This window comes from Anser cygnoides, chromosome 3 (assembly GCF_040182565.1).
Source record: "Anser cygnoides isolate HZ-2024a breed goose chromosome 3, Taihu_goose_T2T_genome, whole genome shotgun sequence".
Taxonomy (NCBI): domain Eukaryota; kingdom Metazoa; phylum Chordata; class Aves; order Anseriformes; family Anatidae; genus Anser; species Anser cygnoides.
This window is the reverse complement of record NC_089875.1, coordinates 63,059,244-63,081,011: the sequence shown is the minus strand read 5'-3', so window position 1 is coordinate 63,081,011 and position 21,768 is coordinate 63,059,244. Positions and strand designations below refer to the sequence as shown.

The 21,768-nt window shown below is 36.2% G+C and overlaps 1 protein-coding gene across 2 annotated transcripts in view; it reads right to left on the bottom strand.

Moving 5' to 3' along the window:
- Positions 1-626: 626 nt before the first annotated feature.
- MED23 (mediator complex subunit 23) overlaps positions 627-21,768 on the bottom strand; it is a 36,741-nt gene continuing 15,599 nt past the window's right edge. For both annotated transcript variants that reach the window (XM_066994276.1, XM_066994277.1), the window contains 18 exons: positions 20,432-20,575; positions 19,129-19,274; positions 18,275-18,520; positions 17,960-18,102; positions 17,221-17,395; positions 15,342-15,505; positions 14,076-14,200; positions 13,404-13,609; positions 12,292-12,472; positions 11,291-11,461; positions 10,129-10,345; positions 9,079-9,315; positions 7,380-7,545; positions 6,335-6,407; positions 5,977-6,191; positions 4,995-5,115; positions 2,775-2,906; positions 627-2,089 (listed from right to left, as the gene is read on the bottom strand). In XM_066994276.1, coding sequence (XP_066850377.1) covers positions 1,916-2,089; positions 2,775-2,906; positions 4,995-5,115; positions 5,977-6,191; positions 6,335-6,407; positions 7,380-7,545; positions 9,079-9,315; positions 10,129-10,345; positions 11,291-11,461; positions 12,292-12,472; positions 13,404-13,609; positions 14,076-14,200; positions 15,342-15,505; positions 17,221-17,395; positions 17,960-18,102; positions 18,275-18,520; positions 19,129-19,274; positions 20,432-20,575 — 3,036 coding nt within the window. In that variant the 3' untranslated portion in view covers positions 627-1,915. The remainder of the gene's footprint in view (positions 2,090-2,774; positions 2,907-4,994; positions 5,116-5,976; positions 6,192-6,334; positions 6,408-7,379; positions 7,546-9,078; positions 9,316-10,128; positions 10,346-11,290; positions 11,462-12,291; positions 12,473-13,403; positions 13,610-14,075; positions 14,201-15,341; positions 15,506-17,220; positions 17,396-17,959; positions 18,103-18,274; positions 18,521-19,128; positions 19,275-20,431; positions 20,576-21,768) is intronic.

Genomic DNA, 21,768 nt, shown 5'->3' with positions numbered 1-21,768 from the left:
ATATTCTCTATAGAAGTCAGATGAGGTTTAAATATTTAAAAGGACACTCAGGGTCCACATCAAGCTAAAAACGTATTTCATAATAAGTCTCCTAAATAAAACTTTCAAGTCTCCTAAATAAATATTCTCTATAAAAGTCAGATGAGGTTTAAATATTTAAAAGGACACTCACGGTCCACATCAAGCTAAAAACGTATTTCAATATGAAGTGAGACAATTCAGGAAAACGCCTGCAGTGTTAAATATAATTCAGTCATAACTATCATGCTGAATAGCCAGGTAACGTGCTGTTCTGCAGGCAACAGACAAAAAAAAATTGTTTAGGAAGAGAACCACTATTAATACAGTTTCACTGACAACAGAAGCTTTCAAAGCCACCATCAGAATCTTGCCTCTCAGATCTGCCCTGAAAGCCTGTGGGAATGGCTCTATGGATAGGCCTGTCCCCACTGGAGTTTTGGAGACCAGTTGTGTTCACCTCCTTATCAAAACTAAGCCAAAAATCACTAAAATAACTTGACTCTGGAATGGAACACAACATGTTTTAGACCAAACGTAGCATTCGATAAGCAAACATGTTTTTGTATCAGACAAATTAATTGAAAAGCACTCACAGTTTTTTCTTAAAATTACACTTGGCAGAATTTGGGATCCAAGGGTACAATCTAGATGATGGCAGTTTCCAGCAATGCAGGTTTGCTGTCCCTTTTTGACAGTCTTCATAACCAACCAACCAAAACACTTCCACCCGTAGAAACAACAACTCCTTTTCATAACTATCACATTTTTAGAAAGGCATAGATCAAAGATAGAAATCTGACTCTGAAATGGGCCGAAATTGGTGCTATTGTGAAGCTGATAAAGAACTTGGGCCATGGAAATATACTTGCTATGGTATCCTTATTTTTAACATAAAATGTACGGAAAACAAATAAACACTACTACTACAGTCATAAAAGGTTGCCTTTTTTTTGGTTGTTTTGTTTTTAATTTAAAAAAAAGTTTGTCAAATGAGTATTTACAAAACATTTAGTCTTTCAATTCTCTTATCAAAACCCTCAGAACACAGTACACAGAAAAAACTTAGTCGAATATTATACAAATCTAAAATATAAGATATCGATATTAATAAAATTCATACGATTGACCTGATAAAAATTACACCATTTCCCAAATAGGAAAGATAAAATAACAACCAGCATAGCTTTAACTGAATATGCAGACTTTCATAATAAATTCATTAGAGACAGCCTCTGGGTAGTAATCTAGTCTAGTAACTGATGCTAGATCAAACCCACTGGTCATTTGTTGAATGTAAACTGTACATATAAAATTTACAGATATTTTCAAAAGCTCATAACATCTTCCCAAAGACTGAGAATAATTGACCCAATGTAACTGATGCAGTCTTTTTTTCTAGGAGATTTTCTGTATAATAACTTAATTTGTCTGCCCAAAAGATGAGAAGAATATAAGTTTTGTTGGACAAAAAGAATACAAATTTCTAATAATGCAGAAGCCAAATTTATAAAGGCCATTCTTCTACCACGCTACATTGTTTGAATGTCCTTTCATTTCATAGACAGAAGGAAGGATAAGTCCAGGTGACTCAGATCTGGATAGGGAGCAGGAATACTGTAAACTCTTCAGAAATCCATGTACTTGCATGCAGAGAAAGTTTACTCAGTGCTTTCAAGGAAAGGTAACATATACCTTATTTAGTGTCTGATATAAATAGGCAGGAAAACTGGCGTGCATACAATTAGACAGCTTCATTATGCAAAAGAAAATGAAGCAGAAATTTGCACGCGGTTCTCTTTCCTTTTACACAGCATACTAGATTTCAGATCAGATAACGTTTCACCTTGACTAGTAGAAGGAAACCATCACACCAAAGCCGACCTAACACTTCATTTCACTGTGTAACCGGCAAAGCAACATTAACAGGCACTTGGCTAGGCTGTGGTGCTGGTGAGCCATTACTGAGAGGTTGCTGTGGAACAGCTGCTGGCTCCATTTTGCTGATGTGCGTTATGAAACGTAACCGAAGCTTCAAAGCTGGTCTTAAATTACAAATGATTTTCTCAACCTGTAAAATAAAATAATAATAATAAATAATAATAAAGACAAATGCATTTGGTAAAATAGAAGTATTTTGACCACTGTACCTGACCATTACATACGCACAACTAAAAAAGGAAAAAGATACAGTAAATCATGGTATTTATGTTAACATTCTATTCACCATGCTAACTTATGGACCTCTTGTAATAGCTGTACACCAAAGCTTTGCAAAATGATTCACACTAATTATGCTTTAAAGAAGTTCACACTGTTATAAAATAAACTAGCTGAATTATTTTTCCACCAACTATGGATACATTCTTGTTTTTGTCACAAGTCAAGTTACATTAACTGAATCAGAAACTAAGGAAAAACTTAAAAGTTATGGACTGAAATGAGGAAAAAGCTGTCAAACAACCAAAAGTTTATACAGCTTTCTTTCTACTGGTTACTTAATAATGGTACTTTAAAAATTTCAAGCTGTAATCTTCTTTCACACTACAGAAAATCTAGAAATCTGAGATACTCAGCCTACTGTGTCTAAAGGTTTCAACTGTATAAAAGGATACCAACTCCCCAGTTTGCATACAGAGAGACCAGTCAACAATTAATCATTTTTTTAATGCTACATACAAAAATCACTCCTAAAAATATTAATTTGTCATAGGGAAAAAAGGATAATTAAGTATCAGTATCTACTGTTTACTTACTTGGTCTTTCACACTGTCACCTGTAAACATATACTTCATGTGATACAAGAAATCACAGATAGGATCCATGTAGTTCAGGTGCGAGCTGTACTGATCAGCATTCAGGAGCATTTCATAAAACGCCACTCCAATCTGTCTCCACAGACACAAAAAACACCCAAAATCAAAACAGGTTTTGAAGAGCTTTAGAGCAGAAACACAGTTCAACAGTGTAATAAATATATATACTGCTTTTTAAGTACCTGTAATTCCCGTTTATTTCTTGCAGAGGCAAATGGGCAAGTCTAACCAATCCCATCATGCTTGACTAAATGATTCTTTTTTCCGAAGCTAAATTTCAGCGAGTGTAGTGATGGTATTTTGGTACACGTTACATAATTAATGCTTGAACATCACTGACTGCAATATGCTTTGAATAAGTGCCTACAAAATTTGCAAATGTTCGGGAAAGTAGACATTAATAAATACCTATAAGAAGTTTAACACAAGATTTGAGTCTTTTGCAGAGAAGAGACTACAGATTACTGTTTTAGCTTGGACCTAGACTACAGCTAGGTCTTCGACAAATGCATACAGTGCATTTTAATGGTTCAAGCATTCTCCACAGAGAGATGAATTCTCTACAACCAGAATGATTCAACATACTTAATAAAGGAGGCTTTGTGTGCAAACCTATGTAAGACTATGACCATTTAAAAACGACAATGTGAAATTTGAACTTTGTGACTTGTCATTTTAGTCACACGACAGCTGCTGCCTACTCTGAAGGGAGTAACTCATCATGATATTCTGACACTGAAATCAGTTCCTTGCAAAGGAAAAGAAGTGGTATGAGAATGCTAAGAAACTTGAAAATCTATCATCTTTCCATTTTTTTTGTATTTTGGTTCAATGCAGAGAAAAAAGACAAAAACTGTTCCTTCCTAAGGGAGGAAGAAAACAGTCAAAGCAGTATTTACTAGCTATTTACAGTATTATACAGGAGCCTATAAAAAGATACTGCTCCACACCTAAACAGCATTTTCTATTGCTCTTCCAGTACTTAAGCACTGTTTCATGAAAAAAATAGTAATTTGGATTGACTTTTATTGTAGCTATAAGAAAATGAGAAAAAAGAGAAAAGAAGAATTAAAAAAGAAAGGAGAGACAGATCAGTGGATTCACAAATGATCACAGAATCATTTAGGTTGGAAGAGACCTCAAAGATCATCTAGTCCGACCTTTAAATGATGTATGTATTTTTGTTTCATGCTTCTAAAGTATACTTAAAAAGAATCAGAAAATGACATAGTTCAGTAAGAAAACTGAAGGAAATATGTAAAGAAATATACAGAAACACTACAATATGATTATTTAACTAATACAGCTCCTTACAGTATCCTGTATTCACAATACATCCAAAAAACATGGGAACAACAGTTACAAAGCTCACTGTTTATGCCTTCCTACACTTTGTGACTTGTTCACAAAATGATGTATGTAAACTAAACAGTTTATAAAGAAATGAGGGAAAATATTGCAGCACCTGATCTAATGGGAACCTAAGAAGATTAAAGTGAAATCCCCAGCATGGACATGCATAATTTGGGATAAAAAAAATAGTAGTGGTGGTAAACTTTTATGTTATGTTGATCAAACTCTAGAAAGAGATGAGATGCATACTTGCCATACAGGCTTAGCAGATATTTGCTGTCAGCACAAATACGTAAAGACACATTTCCCATGTTTAGCTCGTCTTTCTCTAAAGGACTCCGCTACCTGTAGTTTTTTAGCTCATCTGGCTGCTGGCCAACTCCATCTCTTTTCTCCCTTTCTTCCCTCCCCCGCCCCCCACTGATACCAGTGTAAGAAACTGCTTGTGCTCCCTCATTCTCACAGTACGTAGCTCTTACTTACCTTCTTTAACCTGCATAGAAGCTTTTAAAAAACACATGAAGTCTGACGCACATTTCACATGCAATTTGAAAGCCAAAGCAAACGTGTCACTTAAAAAAAAAAAGTGCTAGGTGTTTCATCCTGAAGCAAATGGATAGGGTTTCAGTTAACAAGGTAGCTGAATAGCAACTCAGCAATTCAGATCCTTGAAAACACTGTTTTATTTGTATAGAATTCAATTCTGAATGTTTATAAGAAAGATCTCTGTCACAGTCTACTCTTTAATGTAACTGACGAGCAAAAATAACATACACTGTATAAAGTAATCCAAGAGCTACACTTTACCTCTATCATGCATCGTGTCCTCTCTTGCTGGAACCGTTGTAGAAAAGGACCGACAAGGTGGTAAACATAGAGTAACTGGAACTCAGTTTTCACTATGGGTATCAATACTTCTGTGAGGAACCTGCAATATTTTAAGATACATCCTATTTGAACTGCACTTTTTCTCCCCCCAGCCCAAACTTTAACCAAAACAAAGGACTCTCGCAGATTTGAGTCTTCATTTTAGAAATTACAACATACTTCAGAAAATACTAGCTATTTCAGTGAAACTCTAGAACATTTCCAGACATTATCACAAGACTAGAACCTTGTCTCAAGGAGACAAACAATCCCACCTGAGCTTAGCAGAATGCCATGTACAGTGAAAAAGCTGTGCTCTAAAGTTTTAACACCAGTTTTAAATCAACAGTCACGACTGACTGACAGGAATACATCATACTACCTTCACTTCTGTCCAGTATGTTACAACTTGGTATTTGTAAATGACATCTGTTAATTCTGTCATTAACACAGCACTGGGGAAAGTCTAATCAACTTCTGGTACTTTTTACTTGCCTTAATGACTAAGTGGATCACTACTGCATCTTTCAGTCAGTAAAGCATCTCAACTGGCAGCCACAGGGCACTTGCCAGAATAAAGGACACACTTACCCATTACAGTTGATGCTTTAAGACTACTCTACAGTCAATGCCTTTAAGAAAAGCTGAACATGAAAGGAACAAACAAAAGCATAAAAGCTAATCAAAATTTAAAAAGGCAGATGAAAGGCAATCACACTTTATATGAGAGCTCTGAAACTTACAGACACAAGAGTCGTGTCGGGGAATAAGGAGCTGGAATAAACCTTGTGATTTATCAGGTGGGTTTTGGTGCTACCCCCTAGATACTTGCTTGTATAAATACTACCAGTACAGCTTCTTTATCTACAATATGCATGGAGTTCTAAAGACAAATTAAATCATCAAGTATCACTGCACTTACTTAGGAATAAGAGAAAGCTGTCCAATGCTAGAATGATGCCAGACAGCATGTGCCAAAGCCAAAGTGTAGCTACAACCCATCTCAGAATAAGATTGGTGACATGCTGTGAAGTCAAACAGCTGGAACGGGTAACCAACCCACTCTGTCTCTGATGTCAAGCTGGGACTGTTGATAACACTCACAATGCGATCATGAAGAACAATCCAGTATGGCTCCTGGAAAAACAAAAAGCCTGAATTCCTTCTGAAAAGAACTCCATCTAAGATAACGCTCATCATCTTTTCTCGTGGAAATCATTTTTTTCGTGGAAAAAAGATTTATTTTTTTTTTTATTTCAAAGTACAACGTATCGACTTACTGGTAAGGCTGTGATAATTAGTCCAATAGCATTCATCCAAGCTGTGATATTCTCTCTTGGCACCAGGGGCTGACTACAAAGAAAAAGAAAACTCAGCCTCAGAAATTCACAATTGCAGCTTGTGCTTTTCGCGTACCTAGAACAAGGTGTACTTATACAAAGAACATTTCTCAAGTTGAGAGAACTATACAAACATATGCAGCTATGCAGGAGAGCCAACAGACAATATAAATACCACTATGAAGTTACCAGCAAAATTTTATTCAGACATGATTTTGCTTTTGTATCATGTTTTCTTCAAATACTGTAATCACACTGTGATTGCTACAAAACAGACTTGAGTGCTTAAAGGCTACTTGTCCCTTTATTGACTACTTCCCTCCACATGCCACAAACAAAGATAACAATAATACATTACTAAGCTGAATAAGGCTGAAAAAAAATCATTTCAGTTTATCAGTGCTTATCAAAGATGACATCTGAGTCACTGCAAGAATACTAGGTCCTTCCTTTCACTTCAGTTCTTTTCACAGTGACTGAGCTAGGAATCAAGAAAGAGAACTATGGGTAAAGCTTAATGCATCCTTACAGAACGCCAGCCTTGGTACACTACTACTCCGTTTTAAAGCATCTCTGATTTTACACTAGCATCACAAGGATCTGGAATCCTGCCAAGGCTTCCTGCCCCTTTCTCTGCATATCAACTTTTTTCCTGCCATGCCAGCTGAAAGGAAAACAGCCTTTTTCTAGTCTCTGTGCCACTGAACCCACTGGGTAATTCCTTAGCTAGTGTGAGGTCTTCCCACCATCTTTTCATTGTGCTGAATCAATGGTTCCTGAAGTACACACAATACACAACAATGCACGAATCCAACACACCATTTTTCTGCTCGATCCCTATAGCTTTGTTTGTCCTCCAAAACCACCTAATTAAAAATGTCATTATTTATACTTAAAAATTATAAAACTCAATGAAAATGAATATTACAAACTACCTTAGCAATCTCAAAAAATTGCAGGAAACAGTTTCAGAGATGCAACGTACCTCTTCAGCACAACATTCAGCAGTGCATTGCCCACATCCTTTCCTGGAACTGCCAGGGCCATGAGCTCAACACAGGTAACATGAAGAGCGTGGGCAGCTGGGTTAGGAAACTCATTGAATCTCCAGTCACAGTTTGGAAACGGACCAGGTGATTTCCCTGCCATAGGTGACAATGATTAAGGAAAAAAAGCTTCCCCAACAAGGACTAGTGTAAGCAGCATGGTATTTAAAAATATAACACATATACATATATAGTTGAGTTGAAATGAAAGATAAGCTACTGAGAACTAATAAAAAAACCATAGTTCATAAAAATAAGACATCTGGCCAAGAGCATCAATATAAGTCATTGAAGGATTGCACAAATACATAGTTACAGATGCACTACACACATGGTCATGCAGAGGATAAATTTCCCTGATTAAGAGGTGGAACAAAACAACACCAACCATCTCATCCACCATCTGCTTCCATGACAAGATGAAAATAACAAGAATTTTCTACTCTGCATAATCTGAAACCATTAATTTGCTTCAGTATATGATCTCCTAGCAGAACTCCAGGGTGACAGTTTATGCAAAGTGAGCACCTGCTTAGTCTGAAAATACTCTGCTTTCACGAGGAACACTAGCTCATCTGAGCTACATACAGAAAAGATCTCCCACCGCACTGTTGAAATTTGCATAAAAGCAGGGTTTTATGTATTTTTAGCTTTCTTTAGATAGATTGAGTAAACTTTTTCCAAGTTACACATAAAGGAAAGGCAGGTTTGGGAAGATAAGTGAAGGAAGAGACACGACACCCAGAAAACTGGCCAACTTCCATAAAGCTAACCCAGAAAGAGAAAGTGTCTAGCACTGTTCTCTAGAACATAGCTGCATGGGTTCACCAGATATTTCCACAGGAATTTAAATTAACTGCGATCATAACCATAAAAAAGTAAAAAGGAATAATTAAGAAAATTTAGGTTTGTGTTAAAGATGTAATTTCTAGTTCTTCCCGCCTAAGAACCAGATTGTCAGCAGTAGCTAACAGCACGTATACTGACTTTCACCTATATATATTCAGCTATATACATGCCTAAATGTGGCACTGCTTACAACATATTTTCTTAGTAATACTCGTAATGGCACTAGAAAAAAAATTAATCTTATGTTCTACATTGTTCTTTAAACAATCGTGCTTTATGTCAAGCTGATTTTATGAGGCAATTAGAATTCAATTTAGAATGCATTAAGCATTTAGAAATAATGGAATAAATAGTGAAGTTTTTATAAAGTTGTACTGTATATCATTTTCACCATATTTTTCAAGCTGTTTTTACCAGGAGAGCACAGTCCCTGCATAAAATAATAAAGAAATACTGAAGAAACACATTACAACTTCGTTTTCTTCTTCTAAACAATGCTTGTAATTAGAAGGTATTGCTCTGTACTGGCCAAAGAGACCACTGACCTAGTATATACGTGTATATATACGTAAATATTAAATCATCTGCAGTCAGTTCTATATCTGCTTAACTGGTTTACTGCTTTGACATTCTTCACACCTCTAGAAACAAATGCATACAGTTAAAATATACTGAAGTAACCTAACATGAATTTAGGCTGAACAGATGGAAACTGAACTTTACATTTTGATGAAATGAAGCTACGAGACATTGGCACAGCTTATTTCATGCACTATTTAAGAAGGATATTGTCTACTAGTCTTCCAATGAGTTTGCAATAGTAAATGTCATCAGGAATCCATGGATTATCTTCTCGGGCATTCATAGCACATTTGAGATAAGTATCACTTAAACACCAGCCCAGTGGGCGATTATCTTTGAGAGAGCCAATTATGGCATGAACAAGCTTTCTCTTGAGGTTTGTGCGCTCTCTGAGATGCCTCTCGTAATAGTGAAGAGTGTTGTACAGGTAAGTCACAGGACGGTCTGCCAAGAAGAAAACAACAAAGTGAATAGGATGTTTTTTAGCATCACCGTTACATTTCTGGTCGCAAACATGAAATTAAAATCAAGAGCTCCCTGAGACTAAATTGCAGGTATTTCAAAACAGTGTATTTGGAATGGATTCATGTGCTTTACTTCACTAAACAACACTGATTCTCTTTTGTCTTCCATTTATACATTAATGTGTGGGGAGATGGGTAGAGGTTAAGCAAGAAAGTCAATATTAACATATGAACATTTAATAACCTATCCGACATTAATCCACTTAATCACCTCTTCATATAAAAGGTATTAAATAGGAAGACTCCAGGTATGAAATCCTGTAAAAGAATATTGTAAAATGTCTGGCCATAACATATCTATGTCATCTATACAAAACTTACTGTAAAAGCGCAATAAAAAAGTATTAAAAAAACAGGTTAAATTATTTCACCTTTAACAAAGGTAGAAAACAAACAAAAAATTCCTCCATCTATCTGTTTCAGTCTTGGTAACAGAAAGATTGTTAAGACACAAGTCCAAGTACTCACTACTAGAAAGGAGTGAAAGGGAAAGGCGTAAAGCAAGCATGAACTAGCAAAAGCTACCAGAATAAAAGTAAGTTCGCTATTTGTAGGCTGAAATACACTAACCAGGGAATGCACTTCTTTGTGGAAATGTGCATAGGGCTCAAAGAATAGGAAAGGATTAAACATCACTGTGCTAGCAGATTAAAATTATGAATGAAGGCAATGAAGGAGAAAGAACAGAATTGTCACAATAGGAACAAAAAGTCTGCATTCCCAGATAACTTACCATGAAATTTGTATAAACCTCCCAGATGATCCAATAAAGTTTCTAGTGATTTAGACACTGGAAGCAGTTCCAGAAATCTATGGATTACAATGTCAAACACTGGCAGAAAGCGCAGGCATACATTTCCAAAATAAATTGGTAGGTACTGTGGCTGGATTTGAACTGGGGGATTGACTTGCTCTGCCAAGCCTTCGAAATACAGCTTTTCAGGGTATTTCTGGAGGGAAGAAATCCAACAAAATTAAAAGCTCTTTCTTTAAAAGCACTGCATTAAATATTCAGAATCGACACTGCTTTCAAAGGACACTTCATAACCCTTATTATCATACATGAATGCAATGAGAGGTTACCAGTGTAAATCTTACTGAGGAAAATTTATCTCTGAGTGAAATTAAATAGTGGTTATGACACCTACATACAACTTCTTCAGGAAAAAAAAATATACAAAGTTTCATCACCACTTGAAGGGGCATAAGGGAGCATTAAGGAAACCAATGCAAAGCTGAAAGCAGGCAGTGACTGTGTTTTCCTTGTTAAGTGGTTTAAGAGAAAATCTAGGGGAATCAGCACTACCAGAAGTTTCTGCATTATGTACTGAGTCAGAACACTTGAAATAACATGCATGTAATTACTCCCTGGGAAACTGCAACCTTAGGCATTCGTAACACCAGGGGAGCTTGGTGCGCAGACTAAGAGATATAGGAGGGAAGGTGGAGTGGAGTGAAGACAACGCAACCAGGCCCTGTGCCATCACTACAGGGATGGGGAACCTGATGATGAGGAACCAGAGAACAGATACCTTTTCCCTGATGCACAGGACCTTTATTCTAAATGAGTAAATTTTTAATTATTTTTAAAATAATTAAAATTTTAATTATTTTTAATTTTTTAAATAATTTTTAAAATTATTGGATTTAGTTTAACAAGTTTCTAACCAACCCTTCAGATGCTTCCATCTTTAGATATGATTGCATTATAATTTTAACATTATTACATAAACATAGTGTTGTTTTTTTCATACTAGTCCAAATAAATTACTACTTATAAACTAACTCCAAGAATCTACAGAACTGTCCCGTAATTTACAGGACAAAAGACTTTTTAGCTGATCTGAACTCCATAGCGTAGTATTACAATAAAAGGATTTTATTAGCTTTGATACCTTGTGATAACTCATATGCTTAGTATGCCAGTCATTCTGCAGCCAGTGCTCTGGAGAATTCTCCTTCACAAAATCACTCACTCTGTTTCTGAAATCATTAGGCTTGAGTAAGAGTAACTGAATTATGAAGTAACAGACTTGAGCTTCGTTTCCTTCATGACTACGCATAGCCTTTAAACAAAAAGGATCAGAAAACATGGAATTAGAGTTGATATTAGTGCCTGCTTTAGAACCTTTAAACATTGGCTAGCCTATGTTTAGCACATTAGATAGATCTGCATGCAAATTCACACTGAACATGTAATCTCTCAGCTGTAATTTTGGAGTGAAGACACACTACAGAGGTAGGCTCTGTCATCTCCTGTGAAAACTAAGCATCACATTTTCTATCCAACAGGCAAAAAGTCTCAAAAAATTCCCAGTGGAAGTATGTTACCAAGAATTCTAGTTCTCTTTTGGCTGTCATTTCTCTTCTTGAAAATATCCAATTAATGACGGTGAATCTAAAATTTTTTCAAGCTTCTGGCCACTGACATGTTTGGACTAGAGTTTTAAAACCCAATTTAATTTCCTCTGGGTAAATTCTGCTTTTCTTTATTTTGCAGAATAACCTAGAAAATCAGAGAACGCCATTTCTCCCCTATTTTTCTGTATGAAAAAGGCTGAGTTCCAAGCAAAAATAGAAAACTCTAATGGGTACAAGACTTCACGTTTGTTTTCACACCATAGCATAATAACAATAACATACAGTAATACTAACTCAATGGTTGCCTTTAAATAACCCAGAAAAGCTTCCCCTGAAGATTCAGAGAACTGTACGACTGAGTTCTATGTTGCTTACAGAACTAATCTACTGTTTTACTCGATTTTGGGGTTAGCAAATAGTTAATACATAAAACCAATGCATTTTTTAAAAAGATTGCTCCCATAAAAGTGACAAAGAATGCAAGGACCAAGTTCTGTGAAACCTCTCACATCCTTTCTTTTAAGGCAATACTTACCAAACACAATATCAGCCTATCCAGTGTTACAATGTTGTATTTCCATACCATATCGTTCAGAATCTCAATGCATTTATTAAGCTGCTGGCCTCCTGCTGAGGTAGAGAATTCATACACCAAGAAATCCGCAAATGTCCTGACATGTGCCACTAGAGCTCTTGCCCCAATTCTTTCTAATACTCTGTTGTGGAAGAAGAAAAGTCTCTCTTACAAGGATACTTGCACAGATTGTAAAAGCAACCAATTGATGTTAGTATTCTTAATACGTTTTTAAGCAATCTATTTTATAAGAACAAGTGGATTTTATACAAATGTTTGCTTTAAAAACCCTTACCTTATTAAATGAAAACAAAACAAAACAATCCCCATCCCCTGAGCAAGGGAATTCCAAAGTCTGCACACTAATAAGAAGAAATTACTCAAGTTCACCAATTCTTACCTGTACCATTCTGCTCAGAATACATGCTTTAGTTACGCATTTTTATACGCATAACCTATAAAGTTACACAACTCTTAGCATGATCTTCTGCAACACGGTTTTATTTTCCTGTACTGTGTGTTTTTAATATAACCTTAGCATTAAAATACAGTTATTTCCTGATTGCAAGCAAGAGTAACACGTGCTATTATAAATATTCATTTTTTCAACAGACCTAATGAGGACTGAAAAAGAATAATCTTACTTCTCACGACCAGAGCTGATGCTATTATTACAGAGAACAAGTCAAAAAATTGTAGGACTACTTATATAATTTTCATTTTAATACAACATTATATATATATGTATACATATATCTTCTATTAGTGTATAAAGGCTAAGTAAATTGCTGAATTCAAACACCTCACATCCTTGCCTACACCTCTCTCACCAGGAAGAATATACAGACCACTGTGTGCAACACCAAAAGAAAAAAACATCAGCTAGAAGGTGTAATCAACCTTAAACAATACAAAATTATTACTATATACCAACACCTAGGCTCCACTCCTTTTTTCCCCATGCTTCAAATTAATAGAAAAGTAAAAATCAAGCTCTAATGCACAGGGCCTATGTCCTCAGAACCGAAAGCATTGTTGTAGTAACTTTGAAATTGCACAGCTTTTAAGCTCACCTGTAGCCAATTTGATTAATGTGATCTGTCTCTAACAGCATCTTCCACAGAAGACAAAGGAAAAGTGGGGGTGAACCTTGCACGGAAAAGTGAGTGATTATACCATTCTCATTGGTCATGGACTTCCACTTTCGATATTCTTCTTCCACATTCTTCTTCAAGTTAAAACGGCTTTCCTGAGGTACATTATTCTGTTTGAAGAATACCTGAAATAAAAGTAGATTTTGGTGTGACTGAGAGCCTAAAACAAAACATTGCAACAGGTCAACTTTAGCCTGATTTAGCAGGTTTTAAGTTTCTACTTCCTTGTACAATAAAAACCTACTAGACAGGGTTGTTGCCTCACTGTGACACCACAGTGACTGTTTTGTCTATAACAAAGTCACATTACAAACTGCCACAAGAGAAGAAGCTTCTCCATTATTACTTTTTTTTTGTTTTGAAAGGTATGATTTACCTTGCACTGGTACTACCAGCTCACCAAACTCGGCCTAAGAGCATTCCAGGAAAAGCTAATGCATTTCTGAAGATCAGTGTTACAATCATACTGGTTTTTAGTGACCTGAGATAAAGATCGTATGGATGGGAGAAGAATCTCATGAACAAGCAAATGGCAAAGAGAATAAGTTTTCTGTATTTCTAGTTATAAAATCATCAGTTTGAAACTATTACCTGCAGTGGAGCTGGAAAACAGCTTAGTGTATGTGATGCCCAGTTATGTGGAGTAAAACTCATGATAGTCTGCAATATATCCTTGCACCAAGTTCCCTGAATTGAATCAGAGCCTGTGAAAAAGTCTAGAAAATGGATTGATGACATTAGCATTTCACACACACACAAAAAAACTATTATTTCTCATATGTATTTCTTCTGCAGTAAAAGGCATTAAGCCTCTGCTCGTTCAACAGGGTTCCCCTTTTGATAAAGTTCTCCCACCCTCTTCTTTTGAATCTTATATATTTTGTAGAACAAGCTATTTTATGCCATTAAAAGTAATGAAATTATTTTTAGCTTTGAACTAGAAATAAAGCAAATAATTTTAAGATTTTATATTTAATTTCCTGTAATGACAGCAAGACATGCTTTTGCTAATTAACTCATTAGAATTAATTTTAAAAATCCTGAGTAAGTTAGCGATGGAAAAATTGGTAGACGGCGCTTTTGTATTGTTTTAAAGACTCTTCAGCAGTACCTTTCTCAATTAAGCTGTAGAAACAAAACACAAAACTCATCTTCCTCCAGCCCCAATGTTGACTCAACATTAAAGATTGAACAAAAGTTAAAAAACAAAACCCTTTCCCTTTCAAATTTCCTCCACCAGTTTTTGTGAAATCAGTTGTTTTAGTTCTCCAGTCTCCAGACTAAAACTGTACTTTTCCCATTTAAACAAAGGAGCTAGAGAAAATATCCCTCTCCAAGCTATCAAAAACCTGACCACTGTCACTGCAAATTGTTAACACATTAAAATACAGGTGAAAAGCTTCTGCCCCTTCCCTTCCCCAAGAAAGGGAATCCAAAACACGCATTACTTTGCCTTAAAGGTAAGCTATATAGTTGGTGGCTTCTGCATGAGCAACATACTTGTCCTCAACAATCCGTGACTGGTTTTTTTTTCCTTAAATGGCACATATTTAATCAATCCAAACATTTAATGATGAAATTGAAAACAAGACAGAGAGAAGAAGCTGGTCACACTATATCTCTGCATAAAAAACAGCTCTTAATATCTGATTTCCGTTATAAATAGCAGCCCCTTCCCTAAAAACAATCTCAGTATTTGGAAATAAAAAATTTGCTCTTTTTTTTTTTTTAATAAAAAAAAAGGGGGGGGTAATGTATTTGACCATGCCGTTTCTGGAATATTCTGTTAAATGGTATTTAGAGAAGAAGCTTGACTTTACCATTCAGTTAGATTATATCTCAAAGTACCACTATTACCTGTCACATGTGTTGCCCTTGCCAGAGTTAAGATCAAAGCCCTATTGAGTTCTTCTGATTCTGCCGAAAGAACTGTTTTGGGATCACTGAGGAATCGTGTGAACTGTGGTTGGACTTCCGAGCTGCCCAAAGCTGTGATCAACCTTAGAGCAGTACTCTCAACGCTGAAAGAAGAAAACAGCCTAGTTAACAAAGAATGCTTATACTACTGCTTCTAAGATTCCAAAAATAAAGTCTTCCACCACTTTCTGCTTCATATAATACAGAAGCATTTGTTTTGAAAGCAACATTCTTAATTTTCTGACAAAATTCTCCACCACACTCCCACACTGTTTAATAAACCTATCAACCATTTAAGTACTTTCTTTTCAAATAAAGCTCTCAAACTTTGATTTAGTGAAAATTCCAGATGCAGAGCCCATCAAAAAGACTCAGGAGTCTCTCCAATTTAGAGTTCCCCCTTTTGTTACCTTTTGAACTTCTTCATCTAAACATGAAATATATGGAAAAAAATACATATATACGCAAGAACAGAGCAAAAAAGCATGAATAAGGCATGGAAAATTGCAAAGCTATCACCTTGAAGCAGACAGCAGTAAATCATCCTTATTAAAGAAATGAAGAAGTACTGCTTTTAATGAGAAGCACTTTATCTTCCAGCACTCTAATTGGGAGTGCTTTTCACACCAGATAGTTTGAAGTAGTTTAAGAGACTTTTACAACATTGTGTCTTTGAAATGCCAAAGCCATATATTAGTTTACTCCAATCTAGTTACATGTTATGCATACTTAGGTAGTCTGATTAATGATCAGGTTTTATATTTCCCAACTAACAAGACAAAACAGTACCCAGGTGAATAAAAAGAAAGATCTTGACTGAAGAAGAAATTTATCTTCACTTGTTCTCTTCATTCTTTGTAAAGGATAAGCAACTGAGCAATTTGAATTTGGACTGAGAAATTAATTTAATTAGACTTCCTTGATATGAACCAATGAGGTTGCTCTCTCTTCCTCGCAGGCCTCCCCCCAGGAAGTATCCTTCTGTAACAATAAATGGACTTAAAAAAAAAAAAAAACAAAAACAAATAAACCCCACATTCTGCATACAAACTGTATCTCAGTCTGCAGCTTAACCTTTAAGAAATACAAAAATAAAAATGTCACTTTAACAGTACGTTAAACTCAAAGCTTTTCCCTAGAATCAACTGTGTATCAGCTCTACAACTTCAGCTACTAATTCTATCTTTCCTGTATGCAGATTAGCCTTTCTTTTACTGTGTGGCTTACACTGATGTAAGACGTACCGTTTTTTGATCCATTCAGATTCACATAAAACCACCACAGATTTGTGCTAACTCCTTTACATATTCAGAATGAATGAGATTATTTCTTTGATCTGACTGCAAATAAACTATACTAAAGAATTAAGTGGAACGAATTTAATTCTTGTAATGGAATTACACATCTTCTACAGGAGTAAGCAAGCACAGTCCCCTCAGGCAGACAAACTAATCACTGTGACTGCAAGAAGCAGGCATTGCCCTTTTCCTCCAGTGCAATAACCTCAACAGTTTTCTGACACTTCCTGATATGATGGTGCTGGTGCACGTTACTGTGTGAAAGGAACCTGTCACACCTGTGACACTGCTGCCATGTCTGTGCAAGAGAGGCTGCCTCATGCAACTCTGCAGAGCAGTACTGCTAACATCTAACTATATCTCCGAAACACAACCTGCTGAGGTTCCGCAAAACACCACATTCACAGAACTGAGACCAGAAAGTACTTGCATCCAATTTCAAACACAGTTCTTAACCAACTTTCAACACAGGTTGAAGAAGCAATCTGAGATAACGATTAAATATGGTAACCATCACTCACCACAGATGAAGCTGGTTCTGATTAGTCTGCGGCACAGCAGCCAGGGAATGAAGATGGCTGAGCAGCTGGACTCTGTAATGAGGCTGGATGTGATGCATGCGATAGCTAAACATTTCTAGCAGAGTGTGCAAAATTCCCCATGCGTGAGATTTGAACACTGTTGGCAGGAGCTGACCTTATGAAAAAGAGTTTGTAAAGTTAAGTTTTCCAAGTGATTACACTTCAAAAAAACAACTACAGAGTATACCATGGATAGATCATTATATTTATTTGCAAGTCAGATTTTTTTTGAATCTCCAAACAGCAGATGTGCAAGCACTGCTTTAAGAGGCTGTAAACGCGTAGAGCTCAATCTCATGGCTGAACATATACAGCAGCCATCTGAATTATTTTATGAAGTGAAATTAAATATAATTTCTGACCAATTTAGTACCTTTACTTAAGGTTTTCTATTAAGCATTTTTTGTCTTTTTATTTTTCTTTATACAAGACAGATTGAGTAGGAAGGTCCTGACAGTACAAGTGATGATATAAAGGGACTGCAGCACTCTCATCTGAAATTTACTGCAGCACTGGGGTAACTATTACATTTTGTTTGTTTGTTTTTTAATATTAAGGCAATTTACACATGTATTCATGATGTTGCATCATTAGATTCTGATACGGCCTCCAGTTCCTACCGAAAGAAAATGCTACTGAACTAAAGGAAAGTGGGAGGGGGGAAGAAAAGCTTTCTTACTGATAAAGCCTTTGATGCCCAAGGACTCGATTTCCATGTAAACCAACAAGCGACTATAGGTTTCCACGAGAGCAGGAGCCAAGGCCACACTAGATTTTGCATGAGCCAACTTAATTACCCTTGTAGCTATGCTATGAATCAAGCTGAAGAAAGAAAGAAAATATTTGTTGATCAAAAACAAGTACTTGGAAGTTAAGAAGTTTATTATGTAAGTCAACAAATCTAAACATGACGTTTTCAGACAGAGAAAAGTTGTCCTGATGATAATTACATAAGCATTAATAGGTTAAAAAAAAGGCTCATTGGATACTGTACCTCATTTTTGCATGAACTGTGAGCGAGTCCAAGAGGTTCATTGGCAATGGGGTAATAGACCCCGATGCCATGCAATTAGTCCCTGGAAGAGATATCCTCATGTTGCCATTGCCATAAATAGTCTCTACCAGGACACCCATTGGTAAAGTGAAACACTCTGAATTGGTTGAATAAGCATTACACAACAAGGCAATCTTGTAGTCATTCATCTGTAAACTCTTATTTCTTAAACTCTGTTGCAAAAACCTGCGTGCCAAAGACAGATTATATATTAAGTAGGAAGAAGCAAGAAGAAAAATACACATGCATTCCAACATTAGAACCACAATATCCACAGATTAAAAATCGATTATAAATAGCGTGAAAAAAAGAAAATATTTATCAATTGCATCATATCAAATAACTAGGTCTTATGCTATAGTTAGTTTCATTGTTTAGTAAAAGCAGTTCAAAATATATTTTCTTCTGTCACCTTAGGAGAAAAATACACTTTAAAAAACACTTTTCCAGACAAAACGTAGCCCAGTGTACCGCTTACACACACTTTCCAAGCCACAGCATAACACAACAAGGTAGTCAATTTGCTTTCCGATTCTCTATCAGTAGAACAGATTAATCACTCTTAGACTTAAAACAATTTCCTTTAAGGTATAACAGCATTGCACTTTTTATGAGGTGTTTTGACTTTGAGATTTTAGTGCTTTTATCCTTTGATAACCCTTATCCCATCAGCATTCCATCACAGAATACATTTTGAATACAGACCTGAAGGGTCCTATTTCATTATCTCTAGAAACAAATCAAAACGTAAAACAAACAAACAAACTCACACACTCCAAACAAACAAAACTCACTCATGGTGAAGTTTAAGAGAATGAGGAATGGGAATCTGTAACTTCGAGTTGTCACTGTGGGCCTTCCGATTCAGATGAATCCATATGCAGGTCATTGCAAAAGCATGAGTTGACTGGGGTTTGTTAATGTCAGGTACAGGAATACACTAAAGAAAGAACACGTGAATGTAACATGTTGCATGTATTAACGTACAGAAAACCAGCTTAGATAGCCGGTATTCACAAGGTTAAGTTTTTCTTCTTGACTTGCAACACCACAAGCAACATATTTAAAGGACAGATTCTATTCCTCGTCAATCACTTGAATTAGAGAGCTCTGGAACACAACTAGACCGCAGTAATTGTTCTGAAATACAGCAAATTATCTAATGCCTCAGCACCACAAGTGAGATGGCAGCAGTGCATAATCAAGAGCAGAGTAAGACAGGTCCTCCTAAGAGCAACAGCCTTTGACAACATTTAGAAAATGTTCAGAAATGCTTTAAGACCAAAAGCACTTGAAACAAACATAACTCAAAGCCCAACTACATTAAAAGCAACCAGTCCTGTCACTCTTCCCAAAGTTTATGCTGATAAAAACCACTGTGAGGTCATGCAACAAAATGTACTACAGAATTTCTGCCAGTCAAAACTAACCTAGGAGGAGAAAAAATTCTACACTTAACCCTTATCAGTTTGGTACACCACACATTTGTGCTAATGTATCTACTGACCTCAAACAGAAGGCACTGCAAGAGGCCTCATCACAATGAGGATGTTTTGAGAAAAATGCTGTCGTGGTGAAGTTTAAATACTTCCTCTAACTCCCCTGTCTTAAGAACCTTCATTCTAGAGGAATGCACCAACCGTGACTAGGATTTGATTTACAACTGCAGAAGGAACCATTAATACAAAATGAATTTAAAGTGTCGTGTTCATCTTCTTGCTCCTGGAATTGTCTGATAATATATTATTCTGTTATAGAACAGACATAGCAATGAAATTCCATAACATTATTCCTTAACAGTATCCTGAGTGTGCTAAAAATCCCCTCCTCAAAACCTCAGTCAGATCTACTTCAGGCAAAGGTTTTTTGGTCATTTTTTTTTTCTTTTTTCGTTTGTCTGCAAGAACACTGACCAAGTGTGGCTATCAAAAAAACATAGCTAGGAAATACTGAAATTTTTCATTTAATTATAAAACTTCTATAACTATGCAGCACACTACTGCAACACTAACTCAACAACAATAGTAATACCTATGTATGAAGCTGTCATGTTGAATAATAATTAGAAATTCAAACAATTTGATAGACAAGACTTACTTCTTTCTCAGGATAAAGGAGGTCAAAAAGCTTCATAACGGGGAGGAAGTCAGCCAGAGCATTCTTCTGGATGCTGCCAGAGATGAACTGCAGTAGCACCCACATCAGATGGTCTCTCCCTTTAATGAGACCACGGCCTGCCAACTGTCAAAAACACTCAGTAACAGACAAATACTGAATGCAGAAGAAAAAACACTGTAATGATTCCCATGAAAGTAGAAAAGCAGGCTGCAATAGTTTCAATTTTCAGAGATTATTGGGCATTTTATAGCAGGTCATAGACAGAAATTATAGAGTCATAGAAATACACGTCGTGTTTTCAGAAAGATGGCAAATGGATGCATTAGTCATAACAGAGAAACAGACTGTGAGGGCCACAAAGGTTAACTGTAGGAATTAAAACGTATTTAGCTCACCAGGGTCATTGTTTTGAAAAAATCAGCAACTTTTAAATGTTGGCCTTAAGCTGTCACTTTGTGGCCTTGTAGCCAAAAGGAATATTGCGGCAGGCCATAGGTTTTACACTAACTATTCAGAAAGTTTCTGAACCCAGCTAACTTGGACTTGCTTCATCTGGACTCTCTGGGCCTGCCCGAGTATCTTTTTTATTTTAATTTGTTTAGTTCATCTGATACAGCAATTCTCTAATAACAAATACTCTACTCAACCTCTACTCTTACCTAGCTTGATTTTTAGCTTAGATCTGTAGTTTTGTGGCATAGCACCTATTGTTTTAATAACATTGACTTGCTTTACCAAAGGTTCATTGACAGTCATTATAGGAAAACAACTGAATTTTAGGGCTACCAAAAAGGGCAGGGAAAAAAGTATCCTCCACATGTAAAACATACTACATATAGTAAGTTTGGATATACATGGAACCATGGACAAACAAAGATGGAGCAAGGTGTAGCATGCTAGAAATTTTATCTAAATAGCCACAAGCTGATAATATAGTGAGAACACCCTTTTCCTGTCATGAACACCATACTTCTCTCAGCTGAGAGCTCAGGATGTTGCTGGCTTACTGTAACCCTTCCTATCCTTTTTAATGGAAGACTGGCAACACCACCTTTAGGATTCAGAAAGGAGATGGTAAATACCAGGAAGTGTATCACTTTTAACAGTATTACTATTAGGAAGTAACAATAACTGTAGACTGTCACTGCTAATGTCACTGTAATTGGACAAATGATCTTTGATTAAATCACTCTGATTAGACTGGTTAAACAAATCATAAATTCTTGCTTTCACTTACAAGGTATGTTTCTTTAGCTCGCACACTGCACAGGTTGTTTGCTCTGCTTGAAGCTTCACTGTATATTGGATGCAGCAGT